This window comes from Oncorhynchus tshawytscha, linkage group LG08, assembly GCF_018296145.1.
Source record: "Oncorhynchus tshawytscha isolate Ot180627B linkage group LG08, Otsh_v2.0, whole genome shotgun sequence".
Taxonomy (NCBI): domain Eukaryota; kingdom Metazoa; phylum Chordata; class Actinopteri; order Salmoniformes; family Salmonidae; genus Oncorhynchus; species Oncorhynchus tshawytscha.
Genome location: NC_056436.1, coordinates 62,878,964 through 62,893,382, shown reverse-complemented (window position 1 = coordinate 62,893,382; position 14,419 = coordinate 62,878,964). Strand labels below are relative to the sequence as shown.

The window sequence follows — 14,419 nt, the reverse complement described above, 5'->3', positions numbered from 1 at the left end:
TGTCAGTGCAGTGGGTCCTGTCAGTACAGAGGGTAAACAGTACAGTGGGTCCTGTCAGTACAGAGGGTCCTGTCAGTACAGAGGGTCCATTCAGTACAAAGGGTCCTGTCAGTACAGTGGGTCCTGTCAGTACAGTGGGTCCTGTCAGTACAGTGGGTCCTGTCAGTACAGAGGGTAAACAGTACAGTGGGTCCTGTCAGTACAGTGGGTCCTGTCAGTACAGAGGGTCCTGTCAGTACAGTGGGTCCTGTCAGTACAGAGGGTCCTGTAAGTACAGAGGGTAAACAGTACAGTGGGTCCTGTCAGTACAGTGGGTCCTGTCAGTACAGTGGGTCCTGTCAGTACAGAGGGTCCTGTCAGTACAGAGGGTAAACAGTACAGTGGGTCCTGTCAGTACAGTGGGTCCTGTCAGTACAGTGGGTCCTGTCAGTACAGAGGGTAAACAGTACAGTGGGTCCTGTCAGTACAGTGGGTCCTGTCAGTACAGAGGGTAAACAGTACAGTGGGTCCTGTCAGTACAGAGGGTCCTGTCAGTACAGAGGGTCCTGTCAGTACAGTGGGTCCTGTCAGAACAGTGGGTCCTGTCAGTACAGTGGGTCCTGTCAGTGCAGTGGGTCCTGTCAGTACAGAGGGTAAACAGTACAGTGGGTCCTGTCAGTACAGAGGGTCCTGTCAGTACAGAGGGTCCATTCAGTACAAAGGGTCCTGTCAGTACAGTGGGTCCTGTCAGTACAGTGGGTCCTGTCAGTACAGTGGGTCCTGTCAGTACAGAGGGTAAACAGTACAGTGGGTCCTGTCAGTACAGTGGGTCCTGTCAGTACAGAGGGTCCTGTCAGTACAGTGGGTCCTGTCAGTACAGAGGGTCCTGTCAGTACAGAGGGTAAACAGTACAGTGGGTCCTGTCAGTACAGTGGGTCCTGTCAGTACAGTGGGTCCTGTCAGTACAGAGGGTCCTGTCAGTACAGAGGGTAAACAGTACAGTGGGTCCTGTCAGTACAGTGGGTCCTGTCAGTACAGTGGGTCCTGTCAGTACAGAGGGTAAACAGTACAGTGGGTCCTGTCAGTACAGTGGGTCCTGTCAGTACAGAGGGTAAACAGTACAGTGGGTCCTGTCAGTACAGAGGGTAAACAGTACAGTGGGTCCTGTCAGTACAGAGGGTAAACAGTACAGTGAGTCCTGTCAGTACAGAGGGTAAACAGTACAGTGGGTCCTGTCAGTACAGTGGGTCCTGTCAGTACAGAGGGTAAACAGTACAGTGGGTCCTGTCAGTACAGAGGATCCTGTCAGTACAGAGGGTCCTGTCAGTACAGTGGGTCCTGTCAGAACAGTGGGTCCTGTCAGTACAGTGGGTCCTGTCAGTGCAGTGGGTCCTGTCAGTACAGAGGGTAAACAGTACAGTGGGTCCTGTCAGTACAGAGGGTCCTGTCAGGGTACAGAGGGTCCTGTCAGTACAGTGGGTCCTGTCAGTACAGTGGGTCCTGTCAGTACAGTGGGTCCTGTCAGTACAGAGGGTAAACAGTACAGTGGGTCCTGTCAGTACAGTGGGTCCTGTCAGTACAGTGGGTCCTGTCAGTACAGTGGGTCCTGTCAGTACAGAGGGTAAACAGTACAGTGGGTCCTGTCAGTACAGTGGGTCCTGTCAGTACAGAGGGTCCTGTACAGTGGGTCCTGTCAGTACAGAGGGTAAACAGTACAGTGGGTCCTGTCAGTACAGAGGGTAAACAGTACAGTGGGTCCTGTCAGTACAGAGGGTAAACAGTACAGTGGGTCCTGTCAGTACAGTGGGTCCTGTCAGTACAGAGGGTAAACAGTACAGTGGGTCCTGTCAGTACAGAGGGTAAACAGTACAGTGGGTCCTGTCAGTACAGAGGGTAAACAGTACAGTGGGTCCTGTCAGTACAGTGGGTCCTGTCAGTACAGTGGGTCCTGTCAGTACAGAGGGTCCTGTCAGTACAGTGGGTCCTGTCAGTACAGTGGGTCCTGTCAGTACAGAGGGTCCTGTCAGTACAGTGGGTCCTGTCAGTACAGTGGGTCCTGTCAGTACAGTGGGTCCTGTCAGTACAGAGGGTCCTGTCAGTACAGTGGGTCCTGTCAGTACAGTGGGTCCTGTCAGTACAGTGGGTCCTATCAGTACAGAGGGTAAACAGTACAGTGGGTCCTGTCAGTACAGTGGGTAAACAGTACAGTGGGTCCTGTCAGTACAGTGGGTCCTGTCAGTACAGAGGGTAAACAGTACAGTGGGTCCTGTCAGTACAGTGGGTCCTGTCAGTACAGAGGGTAAACAGTACAGTGGGTCCTGTCAGTACAGAGGGTAAACAGTACAGTGGGTCCTGTCAGTACAGAGGGTAAACAGTACAGTGGGTCCTGTCAGTACAGAGGGTAAACAGTACAGTGGGTCCTGTCAGTACAGTGGGTCCTGTCAGTACAGAGGGTAAACAGTACAGTGGGTCCTGTCAGTACAGAGGGTAAACAGTACAGTGGGTCCTGTCAGTACAGAGGGTAAACAGTACAATGGGTCCTGTCAGTACAGTGGGTCCTGTCAGTACAGAGGGTAAACAGTACAGTGAGTCCTGTCAGTACAGTGGGTCCTGTCAGTACAGAGGGTAAACAGTACAGTGGGTCCTGTCAGTACAGTGGGTCCTGTCAGTACAGTGGGTCCTGTCAGTACAGAGGGTAAACAGTACCATGGGTCCTGTCAGTACAGAGGGTAAACAGTACAGTGGGTCCTGTCAGTACAGTGGCTGTTATATTGTGGAGGGAATTCCATTAACACAACGTGTGGAACTGAATCAATCAGACGTTCAGGCGTCTTATTGTTATAAACATACTTGGTTGAGTGGTATATAAGTCACACCTTCAAGTTCAAAATATACACACTACCGTTCAAAGGGTTGGGGTCACTTACAAATGCTGATGCTCCAGATACTCAACTAGTCTAAAGGCCAGTTTTATTGGTGCTTTAATCAGGACAACAGTTTTCACCTGGGCTAACATAATTGCAAAAGGGTTTTCTAATGATCAATTAGCTTTTTAAAATGATAAACTTGGATTAATTAACACAATGTGCCATTGGAACACAGGAGTGATGGTTGCTGATAATGGGCCTCTGTACACCTATGTAGATATTCCATTAAAAATCAGCTGTTTCCAGTAACAATAGTCATTTACAACATTAACAATGTCTACACTGTATTTCTGATCAATTTTATGTTGTTTTAACGGACAAAAATTTTTGCTTTTCTTTCAAAAACAAGGACATTTCTAAGTGGCCCCATACTTTTGAAAGGTAGTGTATCTATATAAAAACACCACGTTCACACGTACAATATTAATTTATTGCATTTATCCTCCGTCATAACACACATGTACAAATGCAACACACACACAACCACACACAACCACACACACTGACTCTCTCCACTCTCTTACTGACACTTTCAATTTCACACATTCCAATTTAAATCCATCACTTTCTCCCTGACAGTTCTTAGATAGCAGCACTAATGTCGCTTAATCCAATTTGTTGACAAAGGTACGCCGCTCTCCCCTTCTATACATATTGAATTACCTGTCGAGAGGGAGGAAAGGAAACTGATGAAATATTCCCCAGCCAATTCAATTGACTGCTATTTCCAGGCTAGTGAAACACTGGTGGTGTCAGCACCAATAATCTCTGTCTGTGGATGGCTTTGATATGTTTTTAATTATGTACAAATATAGGAAAGAAACTAGAGGCAAAAGTAGAGGGGCAAGTACAGAGAACAGAAGCGGGAGAAGGAAGGAAGGAAGGAAGGAAGGAAGGAAGGAAGGAAGGAAGGAAGGAAGGAAGGAAGGAAGGAAGGAAGGAAGGAAGGAAGGAAGGAAGGAAGGAAGGAAGGAAGGAAGGAAGGAAGGAAGGAAGGAAGGAGAGACAGGAAGACAGGGGAAGACTATAATGATAGGGAGAAACACTATAATGATAGGGATAAACAGAGGAAGACAATAATGATAGGGAGAAACAGAGGAAGACTATAATGATAGGGATAAACAGAGGAAGACAATAATGATAGGGAGAAACAGAGGAAGACTATAATGATAGGGAGAAACAGAGGAAGACAATAATGATAGGGATAAACAGAGGAACACTATAATGATAGGGAGAAACAGAGGAAGACTATAATGATAGGGAGAAACAGAGGAAGACTATAATGATAGGGAGAAACAGAGGAAGACTATAATGATAGGGAGAAACAGAGGAAGACTATAATGATAGGGAGAAACAGAGGAAGACTATAATGATAGGGAGAAACAGAGGAACACTATAATGATAGGGAGAAACAGAGGAAGACTATAATGATAGGGAGAAACAGAGGAAGACTATAATGATAGGGAGAAACAGAGGAAGACTATAATGATAGGGAGAAACAGAGGAAGACTATAATGATAGGGAGAAACAGAGGAAGACTATAATGATAGGGAGAAACAGAGGAAGACTATAATGATAGGGGGAGAAACTATAATGATAGGGAGAAACAGAGGAACACTATAATGATAGGGAGAAACAGAGGAAGACTATAATGATAGGGAGAAACAGAGGAAGACTATAATGATAGGGAGAAACAGAGGAAGACTATAATGATAGGGAGAAACAGAGGAACACTATAATGATAGGGAGAAACAGAGGAACACTATAATGATAGGGAGAAACAGAGGAAGACTATAATGATAGGGAGAAACAGAGGAAGACTATAATGATAGGGAGAAACAGAGGAAGAGAAAAAGAGAGTGAGTCCATTATTGTTCCACAGTGAGTTGAGGGGGCTGAGCGGTTCAGACTGAAACGCTACTCATTCTGAGAGTTTTGAGAGAAAGAGGGGGATGAGCAGAAAGAGAGAGAGAGACACAGAGAGAGAGAGAGCGAGAGAGAGAGAGAGAGAGAGGAGAGTTTAGAAAGAGAGTTTGGAGAGAAGTGGAATGAGCCAGAAGAGAGGAGCAATGTAATGGGCTTTACTCTGCAGGCTACAGTCTCTCTAGAGATAAAAGCATCATTCTGATAATAGGATCTGGAGTGTGTGTGTGTGTTATGTGTGTGTGTGTGCGTGTGTATGTATGTGTATACACGTATGCATGTGAGAATCCAACATCGTTCCACACACTCTATAAGAGCACCACACTATAAGGGGTGGATTCTTAGCCCAGGCGTAACCACTATATTGGTCTCAGTAAGGACGACATCACTCTACCAGCTGAGGCCACACATTTATCCAGACCAGTCAGAGGGAGCCAGAGGGCGCAGGGGAAGGAGAGAAGAGAGGAGAGCGGGACACCCCTGCCACCCATTTGCTCCTCTCCTCCTTCTCTCTCTGATGGAGAGTGACAGCCCAATCCCCCTCTCTACTTCTGGAGTGGACCAGGCAAAGGGGAGTGGGGGGGGGATGTGTGTGTGTGTGTGTGTGTGTGTGTGTGTGTGTGTGTGTGTGTGTGTGTGTGTGTGTGTGTGTGTGTGTGTGTGTGTGTGTGTGTGTGTGTGTGTGTGTGTGTGTGTGTGTGCGCGTGTGTTAACACCAGAATCCCCATGAGAAGAGCACAGATTGATCTCTGTGAAGCTATATGGCCGAGGCTCAAGTCATTCCTTCTTAGTGGAAACAAAGGCCAGTTTAGATTGTGTGTGGGTGGGTGGGAATTTGCAAGCCTGTATGTGTGTGTGTGTGTGTGTTTGTGGTTACAGCAGAGTGTTTAGTTATTAAAGTGTGACAGAGGGGGTGAGGTGGAATGGTAGGGGAGCGAGGGATGGATCATTGGGAGGGTGAAAGAAAGTGAAGGAGTGGACAGGATAGGGAGGAGAAGAGAGGAGAAGAGAGGAAAAGAGAGGAGAAGAAAGGAGAAGAGGGGAGAAAAGAAGAGAGGAGAAGAGGGGAGAAGAGAGGATAATAGTGGAGAAGAGTGAAGAGAGGAGAAGAGAGGATAATAGTGGAGAAGAGAGAAGAGAGGAGAAGAGAGGATAATAGTGGAGAAGAGAGGAGAAGAAATGAGAAGAGGGGAGAAGAGAAGAGAGGAGAAGAGAGGATAATAGTGGAGAAGAGAGGAGAAGAGAGGATAATAGTGGAGAAGAGAGGAGAAGAGAGGATAATAGTGGAGAAGAGAGGAGAAGAGAGGATAATAGTGGAGAAGAGAGGAGAAGAGAGGATAATAGTGGAGAAGAGAGGACAAGAGAGGAGAAGAGAGGATAACAGTGGAGAAGAGTGGAGAAGAGAGGATAATAGTGGAGAAGAGAGGAGAAGAGAGGATAATAGTGGAGAAGAGAGGACAAGAGAGGAGAAGAGAGGATAACAGTGGAGAAGAGAGGAGAAGAGAGGATAATAGTGGAGAAGAAAGGAGAAGAGAGGATAATAGTGGAGAAGAGAGGAGGAGGAGAAGAGAGGATAATAGTGGAGAAGAGAGGAGAAGAGGGAGAGGGCGTTTTTCTCCAGACGAAGGTCTGTGGAATCAAATATAGCCGGTGGACACAGTTCATCCTCTGCATCATCCATCATGGCTGCCATGCTCATTTACGGAACATCGCCATTCCAAAGCGTTCTCTTTGTGTATGTGTGTGTGCATGCATGCGGGCGTGTGACAAGGAGAGAAGGGGGGTAGGGAGGCTGGCTGAAGAGATGGAGGGTGGTGAAGGGTGAATAGTTTTCTCCCATGCTTGGGTAATTCTGGCTGAGCTAACAATTGACCTTGCTGTCATTCATGTTATAACTTTAAAGATGCTGCAAAGATTGTCATTGTCAGACTGCTACATTCTACAAAGTATAAACATACCTCCCCTTCCGATTGTTGTGGGAGCATGAGCGAATCACTTGAGGTGTTGCAGTTAAGCACCGCCTTCGCCCAATCCTGATACTTCCAAATATCCAGTGATAAAAACCTGAAAACCAGAACTAATGCTGCTCGGAGCTTACGCATTCCATTCAGTCCTGGCAGATTCTCTCAGTCCACACTCAGAATCTTCCCACAGGAGATTAGTAGATGAATGACTATAAATGACCGTAAAACTACGAACAGGGATACAAGAAAGAGAGAACGAGGGAGAGAGCAAGATTGGGGGGGGTAATGTCTCTCACCTTAGAGGAGTAGGTGTGTCCATCAGATCCACACACAGGGCTGGGGTGGATGACAGGGCATGGCCTACACTTCCCATGGGCCCCTGCTCCTGCCCAGTGCTTGTAGGCCAAGCTTCCTTTCCTCGGTTTCACACTGTGTGAGAGAGAAAGAGAGAGAGAGAGAGAGAGAGAGAAAGAGAAAGAGAAAGAGAGAGAGAGAGAGAGAGAGAGAGAGAGAGAGAGAAAGAGAGAGAGAGAGAGAGAGAGAAAGAGAGAGAGAGAGAGAGAGAGAAAGAGAGAGAGAGAGAGAGAGAGAGAGAGAGAGAGAGAGAGAGAGAGAGAGAGAGAGAGAGAGAGAGAGAGAGAGAGAGAGAGAGAGAGAGAGAGAGAGAGAGAGAGAGGGAGAGAGAGAGAGAGAAAGAGAACGAGAGAGAGAGAGAGAGAAAGAGAGAGAGAGAGAGAGAAACAGAGCGAGAGAGAGACAGTGAGTGACACACATGGATATAGCTCTATACTTACTCAAAAATAAGCTACCAGATATGATTGTTGAGTTAATCAAACTGTACAATTTTAATTGCATACAAATTGCATTCAAATTGCACAGTGTAGCAGTCAAATAGTCCCTGTGCCCAAGAACACTAAGGTAACCTGCCTAAATGACTACCGACCCGTAACACTTACATCTGTAGCCATGAAATGCTTTGAAAGGCTGGTCATGGCTCACATCAACACAATTATCCCAGAAACCCTAGACCCACTCCAATTTGCATACCACACCAACAGATCCACAGATGACGCAATCTCTATTGCACTCCACACTGCCCTTTCCCACCTGGACAAAAGGAACATCTATGTGAGAATGCTATTCATTGACTACAGCTCAGCTTTCAACACCATAGTGCCCTCCAAGCTCATCACTAAGCTAAGGACCCTGGGACTAAACACCTCCCTTTGCAACTGGATCCTGGACTTCCTGACGGGCCGCCCCCGGGTGGTAAGGGTAGGTAACCACGGGGGCCCCTCGGGAGTGAGTGCTCAGTCCCCTCCTGTACTCTCTCTTCACTCATGACTGCACAGCCAGGCACGACTCCAACACCATCATTAAGTTTGCTGATGACACAACGGTGGTAGGCCTGATCACCGACAACAACGAGACAGCCTATAGGGAGGAGGTCAGAGACCTGGCCGTGTGATGCCAGGACAACAACCTCTCCCTCAACGTGATCAAGCCAAAGGAGATTATTGTGGACTACAGGAAAAAGAGGACCGAGCACGCCCCCATTCCCATTGATGGGGCTGTAGTGGAGCAGATTGAGAGCTTCAAGTACTTGGTGTTGCACTATGGTGTTGAACATCAACAAAAAACTAGCATGGTCCAAGCACACCAAGACAGTCGTGAAGAGGGCACAACAAAACCTATTCCTCCTCATGGGACTGAAAAGATTTGACATGGGTCCTCAGATCCTCAAAAGGTTTTACAGCTGCACCATCGAGAGCATCCTGACGGATTGCGTCACTGCCTGGTATGGCAACTGCTTGACCTCCGACCGCAAGGCACTACAGAGGGTAGAGCGTTCGGCCCAGTACATCACTGGGGCCAAGCTTCGTGCCATCCAGGACCTTTATACCAGGCGGTGTCATAGGAAGGCCCTAAAATTCATCAAAGACTCCAGCCACCCTAGTCATAGACGGTTCTCTCTTCTAACACACGGCAAGCGGTACCGGAGCGCCAAGTCTAGGTCCAAGAGTCTTCTAAACAGTTTCTACCCCCAAGCCATAAGACTCCTGAACAGCTAATCAAATGGCTGCAGAGACTATTTGCACCCCCCCCTACCCCATGCTGCTGCTACTCTCTGTTATTATCTATGCATAGCCACTTTGACAACCCTACCTGCATTTACATAATTATCTCAAATACCTCGACACCGGTGCCCCGCAAATTGACACATTGACTCTGTACCGGCACCCCCTGTATATAGCCTCCACATTGACTCTGTAACGGTACCCCCTGTATATAGCCCCGCTATTGTTATTTACTGCTGCTCTTTAATTATTTGTTTTTCTTATCTCTTACTTTTTAAAAACTTTTTTTGCTTTCGTTATTTTCTTAAAACTGCATTGTTGGTTAAGGGCTTGTAAGGAAGCATTTCACTGTAAGGTCTAACACCTGATGTATACGGCAGATGTGACAAACAACATTTGATTTGATTTGAGTTGGAATTGCAAGGAATTATATTGAGGCCAATCAAAGCTGGGCAACTTCCGTTGCTTTGTATGACACGTGCTTTACACTCCATTCTCTTCTTCAACCATTCTGTAGATACAGAACCTACTCACCTCCAGGTTCCAAATGGTCCATAACAGTATTTAACAAGAACATGGCTGATCACTCCAATCGAATTGTCTTGGTGCAAAGATGGCGCCCGAAGGCGACCGTTACTATTTCAAGTCTCAAACCGAGGTGAGGCACATCCATGACTCAGCCTCACTCCAGGTGGATAGATGCTGCTTGTCAGTGTAGACCAGAGTCATGGAGGCCTGGTCCGCCAGGGCCTTTTCTATAAGGAGGGTAATTACATCGGATCAAATCCCCCAGCAATCTTCTCGTTAAGTGGTCTGCTCTGTCTGACGAAGCATCACCTTTTTGTCTACAATAACACTGAGGTGTGAGATATAGAATACAAGCCTTCGCAGAAATCAATCTGACCACTGGGCTGTATGGGGAATGTACATACACTGACTGAGAATGAACAGAGCTGGGTCTTCCACAGATTCTGTCACACATCTCTGGCTGTCAGACGGGTACATTCCCATTCAGGTTAGCGGCAGCGCAGTGCGGCAGGCAGACACCACCTTGATGTCTATAATTATCCATCTGTTGTGAAACAAACACTATAATAACAGATTAGACATGCCACTCGCTGCCAACACTCACTAGTGAATAAAAAAGCAATTATGTCTGATAATACGGTTGAATATGAAACGTTGATGAGACTGATTAGCATCTCCTTAAGATGTCCCCCACTGCTCCTCCTCCCTCCTCTCCTCCTCGCAGCTGCTCCTGAAAGCCCAGGAGAGCGGAAATGTGTGTGTGTGTGTGTGTGTGTGTGTGTGTGTGTGTGTGTGTGTGTGTGTGTGTCAAATCAAAATCAAATCAAATCAAATGTATTTGTCACATACACATGGTTAGCAGATGTTAATGCGAGTGTAGCAAAATGCTTATGCTTCTAGTTCCGACAATGCAGTAATAACCAACAAGTAATCTAACTAAGAATTCCAAAACTACTACCTTATAGACACAAGTGTAAGGGGATAAAGAATATGTACATAAAGATATATGAATGAGTGATGGTACAGAGCGGCATAAGCAAGATGCAGTAGATGGTATCGAGTACAGTATATACATATGAGATGAGTATGTAAACAAAGTGGCATAGTTTAAAGTGGCTAGTGATACATGTATTACATAAAGATGCAGTAGATGATATAGAGTACAGTATATACATATACATATGAGATGAGTAATGTAGGGTATGTAAACATTATATTAAGTAGCATTGTTTAAAGTGGCTAGTGATATATTTTACATAAATTCCCATCAATTCCCATTATTAAAGTGGCTGGAGTTGAGTCAGTGTGTTGGCAGCAGCCACTCAATGTTAGTGGTTGCTGTTTAACAGTCTGATGGCCTTGAGATAGAAGCTGTTTTTCAGTCTCTCGGTCCCAGCTTTGATGCACCTGTACTGACCTCGCCTTCTGGATGATAGCGGGGTGAACAGGCAGTGGCTCGGGTGGTTGTTGTCCTTGATGATCTTTATGTCCTTCCTGTGACATCGGGTGGTGTAGGTGTCCTGGAGGGCAGGTAGTTTGCCCCCGGTGATGCGTTGTGCAGACCTCACTACCCTCTGGAGAGCCTTACGGTTGTGGGCGGAGCAGTCGCCGTACCAGGCGGTGATACAGCCCGACAGGATGCTCTCGATTGTGCATCTGTAGAAGTTTGTCAGTGCTTTTGGTGACAAGCCGAATTTCTTCAGCCTCCTGAGGTTGAAGAGGCGCTGCTGTGCCTTCTTCACGATGCTGTCTGTGTGGGTGAACCAATTCAGTTTGTCTGTGATGTGTACGCCAAGGAACTTAAAACTTACTACCCTCTCCACTACTGTCCCATCGATGTGGATAGGGGGGTGTTCCCTCTGCTGTTTCCTGAAGTCCACAATCATCTCCTTAGTTTTGTTGACGTTGAGTGTGAGGTTATTTTCCTGACACCACACTCCGAGGGCCCTCACCTCCTCCCTGTAGGCCGTCTCGTCGTTGTTGGTAATCAAGCCTACCACTGTTGTGTCGTCCGCAAACTTGATGATTGAGTTAGAGGCTTGCATGGCCACGCAGTCGTGGGTGAACAGGGAGTACAGGAGAGGGCTCAGAACGCACCCTTGTGGGGCCCCAGTGTTGAGGATCAGCGGGGTGGAGATGTTGTTACCTACCCTCACCACCTGGGGGCGGCCCGTCAGGAAGTCCAGTACCCAGTTGCACAGGGCGGGGTCGAGACCCAGGGTCTCGAGCTTGATGACGAGGTATTCCTCTTGTCCAGATGGGTTAGGGCAGTGTGCAGTGTGGTTGAGATTGCATCGTCTGTGGACCTATTTGGGCGGTAGGCAAATTGGAGTGGGTCTAGGGTGTCTGGTAGGGTGGAGGTGATATGGTCCTTGACTAGTCTCTCAAAGCACTTCATGATGACGGAAGTGAGTGCTACGGGGCGGTAGTCATTTGCCTCAGTTACCTTAGCTTTCTTGGGAACAGGAACAATGGTGGCCCTCTTGAAGCATGTGGGAACAGCAGACTGGGATAAGGATTGATTGCATATGTCCGTAAACACACCAGCCAGCTGGTCTGCGCATGCTTGAGGGCGCGGCTGGGGATGCCGTCTGGGCCTGCAGCCTTGCGAGGGTTAACATGTTTAAATGTTTTACTCACCTCGGCTGCAGTGAAGGAGACTCTGCATGTTTTGGTTGCGGGCCGTGTCAGTGGCACTGTATTGTCCTCAAAGCCTGGGAGCAAGACATCCTGGTCCGTGACTGGGCTGGTTTTCTTTTTGTAATCCGTGATTGACTGTAGACCCTGCCACATACCTCTTGTGTCTGAGTCGTTGAATTGCGATTCTACTTTGTCTCTATACTGACACTTAGCTTGTTTGATTGCCTTGCGGAGGGAATAGCTACACTGTTTGTATTCGGTCATGTTTCCTGATACAATTTAGGGAGTCTTGTTTTCAGATTAGCCTTGTTAAAATCCCCATCTACAATGAATGCAGCCTCAGGATATGTGGATTCCAGTTTGCAAAGAGTCAAATAAAGTTCGTTCCGAGCCATCGATGTGTCTGCTTGGGGGGGAATATATACGGCTGTGATTATAATCGAAGAGAATTCCCTTGGTAGATAATGCGGTCGACATTTGATTGTGAGGAATTCTAAATCAGGTGAACAGAAGGACTTGAGTTCCTGTATGTTGTTGTGACCACACCACGTCTCGTTAGCCATAAAGCATACGCCCCCGCCCCTCTTCTTACCAGAAAGATGTTTGTTTCTGTCGGCGCAATGCGTGGAGAAACCAGCTGGCTGCACCGATTCCATTAGCGTCTCTCGAGTGAGCCATGTTTCCATGAAGCAAAGAACGTTACAGTCTCTGATGTCTCTCTGGAATGCTACCCTTGCTCGGATTTCATCAACCTTGTTGTCAAGAGACTGGACATTGGCGAGAAGTATGCTAGGGAGTGGTGCGCGATGTACCCGTCTCCGGAGTCTGACCAGAAGACCGCTTCGTTTCCCTCTTTTACGAAGTTTTTTTGGATCGCCGGCTGGGATCCATTCCGTTGTCCTGGGTGAAAGGCAGAACACAGGATCCACTTCGCGAAAGTCATATTCCTGGTTGTACTGATGGTGAGTTGACGCTGCTCTTATATTCAGTAGTTCTTCTCGACTGTATGTAATGAAACCTAAGATGACCTGGGGTACCAATGTACCCCAGGTCATCTGTGTGTGTGTGTGTGTCCGTGCGTGCGTGCGTGTGTGTTCAAGTGTGTGCTTCCTCTAGTCAGGGTATCTATGCCTGGGTGGATAACACCTTACGCATGGCGAAGGAGGGAGGGATCACTGTCAGATAGCTGTGTGTCTATCACCCATGTGTATGGCTATGCTTGTGGTCTCTAGTGTGTTAAGTGTCGGGCTGTGATGGGATGGAGTGTGTCTGTGAGTGGGGTGCATTAGGCTAACAGACCACCCCTGGATACCCTGCTGTGAACCCGTCAGATATCATTCGGACTGACAGAGCACAGGGTTGGAGGGAGAGACCAAGCGAGAGCGAGACAGAGACAGACAGAACGGAATAACACACAGCATCCCACTCTCCTTCTTCCCCTCCCTCTATCTTTTTATCTCTCTGTCCATCTGTCTGTCTTCATTAGCCTTCCTCTTAAGTGCTCCAGGTGCATCTCCCCTCCTCAGGTTCAGCTGTGTGCTGTCAGACCCAGACATCACCTCTCCCTCTCTCCTGTGAGCGGTCACATTAGCCCCTAATGTCGTTTCACTTGACACATTTCACACACACACACACACACACACACACACACACACACACACACACACACACACACACACACACACACACACACACACACACACACACACACACACACACACACACACACACACACACACACACACACACACACACATACAGTCGTGGCCAAAAGTTTTGAGAATGACACAAATATTAATTTTCACAAAGTCTGCTGCCTCAGTGCCTTTAGATATTTTTGTCAGATGTTACTATGGAATACTGAAGTATAATTACAAGCATTTCATAAGTGTTAAAGGCTTTATTGACACTTACATGAAGTTGATGCAAAGAGTCAATATTTGCAGTGTTGACCCTTCTTTTTCAAGACCTCTGCAATCCGCCCTGGCATGCTGTCAATTAACTTCTGGGCCACATCCTGCCTGATGGCAGCCTATTATTGCATAATCAATGCTTGGAGTTTGTCAGAATTTGTGGGGTTTTGTTTGTCCACCCACCTCTTGAGGATTGACCACAAGTTCTCAATGGGATTAAGGTCTGGGCAGTTTCCTGGCCATGGACCCAAAATATCTGTGTTTTGTTCCCCGATCCACTTAGTTATCACTTTTGCCTTATGGCAAGGTGCTCCATCATGCTGGAAAAGGCATTGTCCAAACTGTTCCTGGATGGTTGGGAGAAGTTGCTCTCGGAGGATGTGTTGGTACCATTCTTTATTCATGGCTGTATTCGTAGGCAAAATTGTGAGTGAGCCCACTCCCTTGGCTGAGAAACAACCCCACAG

General features: G+C 47.3%; 1 protein-coding gene across 3 annotated transcripts in view; it reads right to left on the bottom strand.

Annotated features, from left to right (window-relative positions):
- LOC112257081 (testican-1-like) overlaps positions 1 to 14,419 on the bottom strand; it is a 391,345-nt gene that overhangs the window by 73,407 nt on the left and 303,519 nt on the right. For all 3 annotated transcript variants that reach the window (XM_042325759.1, XM_042325758.1, XM_042325757.1), the window contains one exon: positions 7,090 to 7,222. In XM_042325759.1, the coding sequence (XP_042181693.1) occupies positions 7,090 to 7,222 (133 nt within the window). The remainder of the gene's footprint in view (positions 1 to 7,089; positions 7,223 to 14,419) is intronic.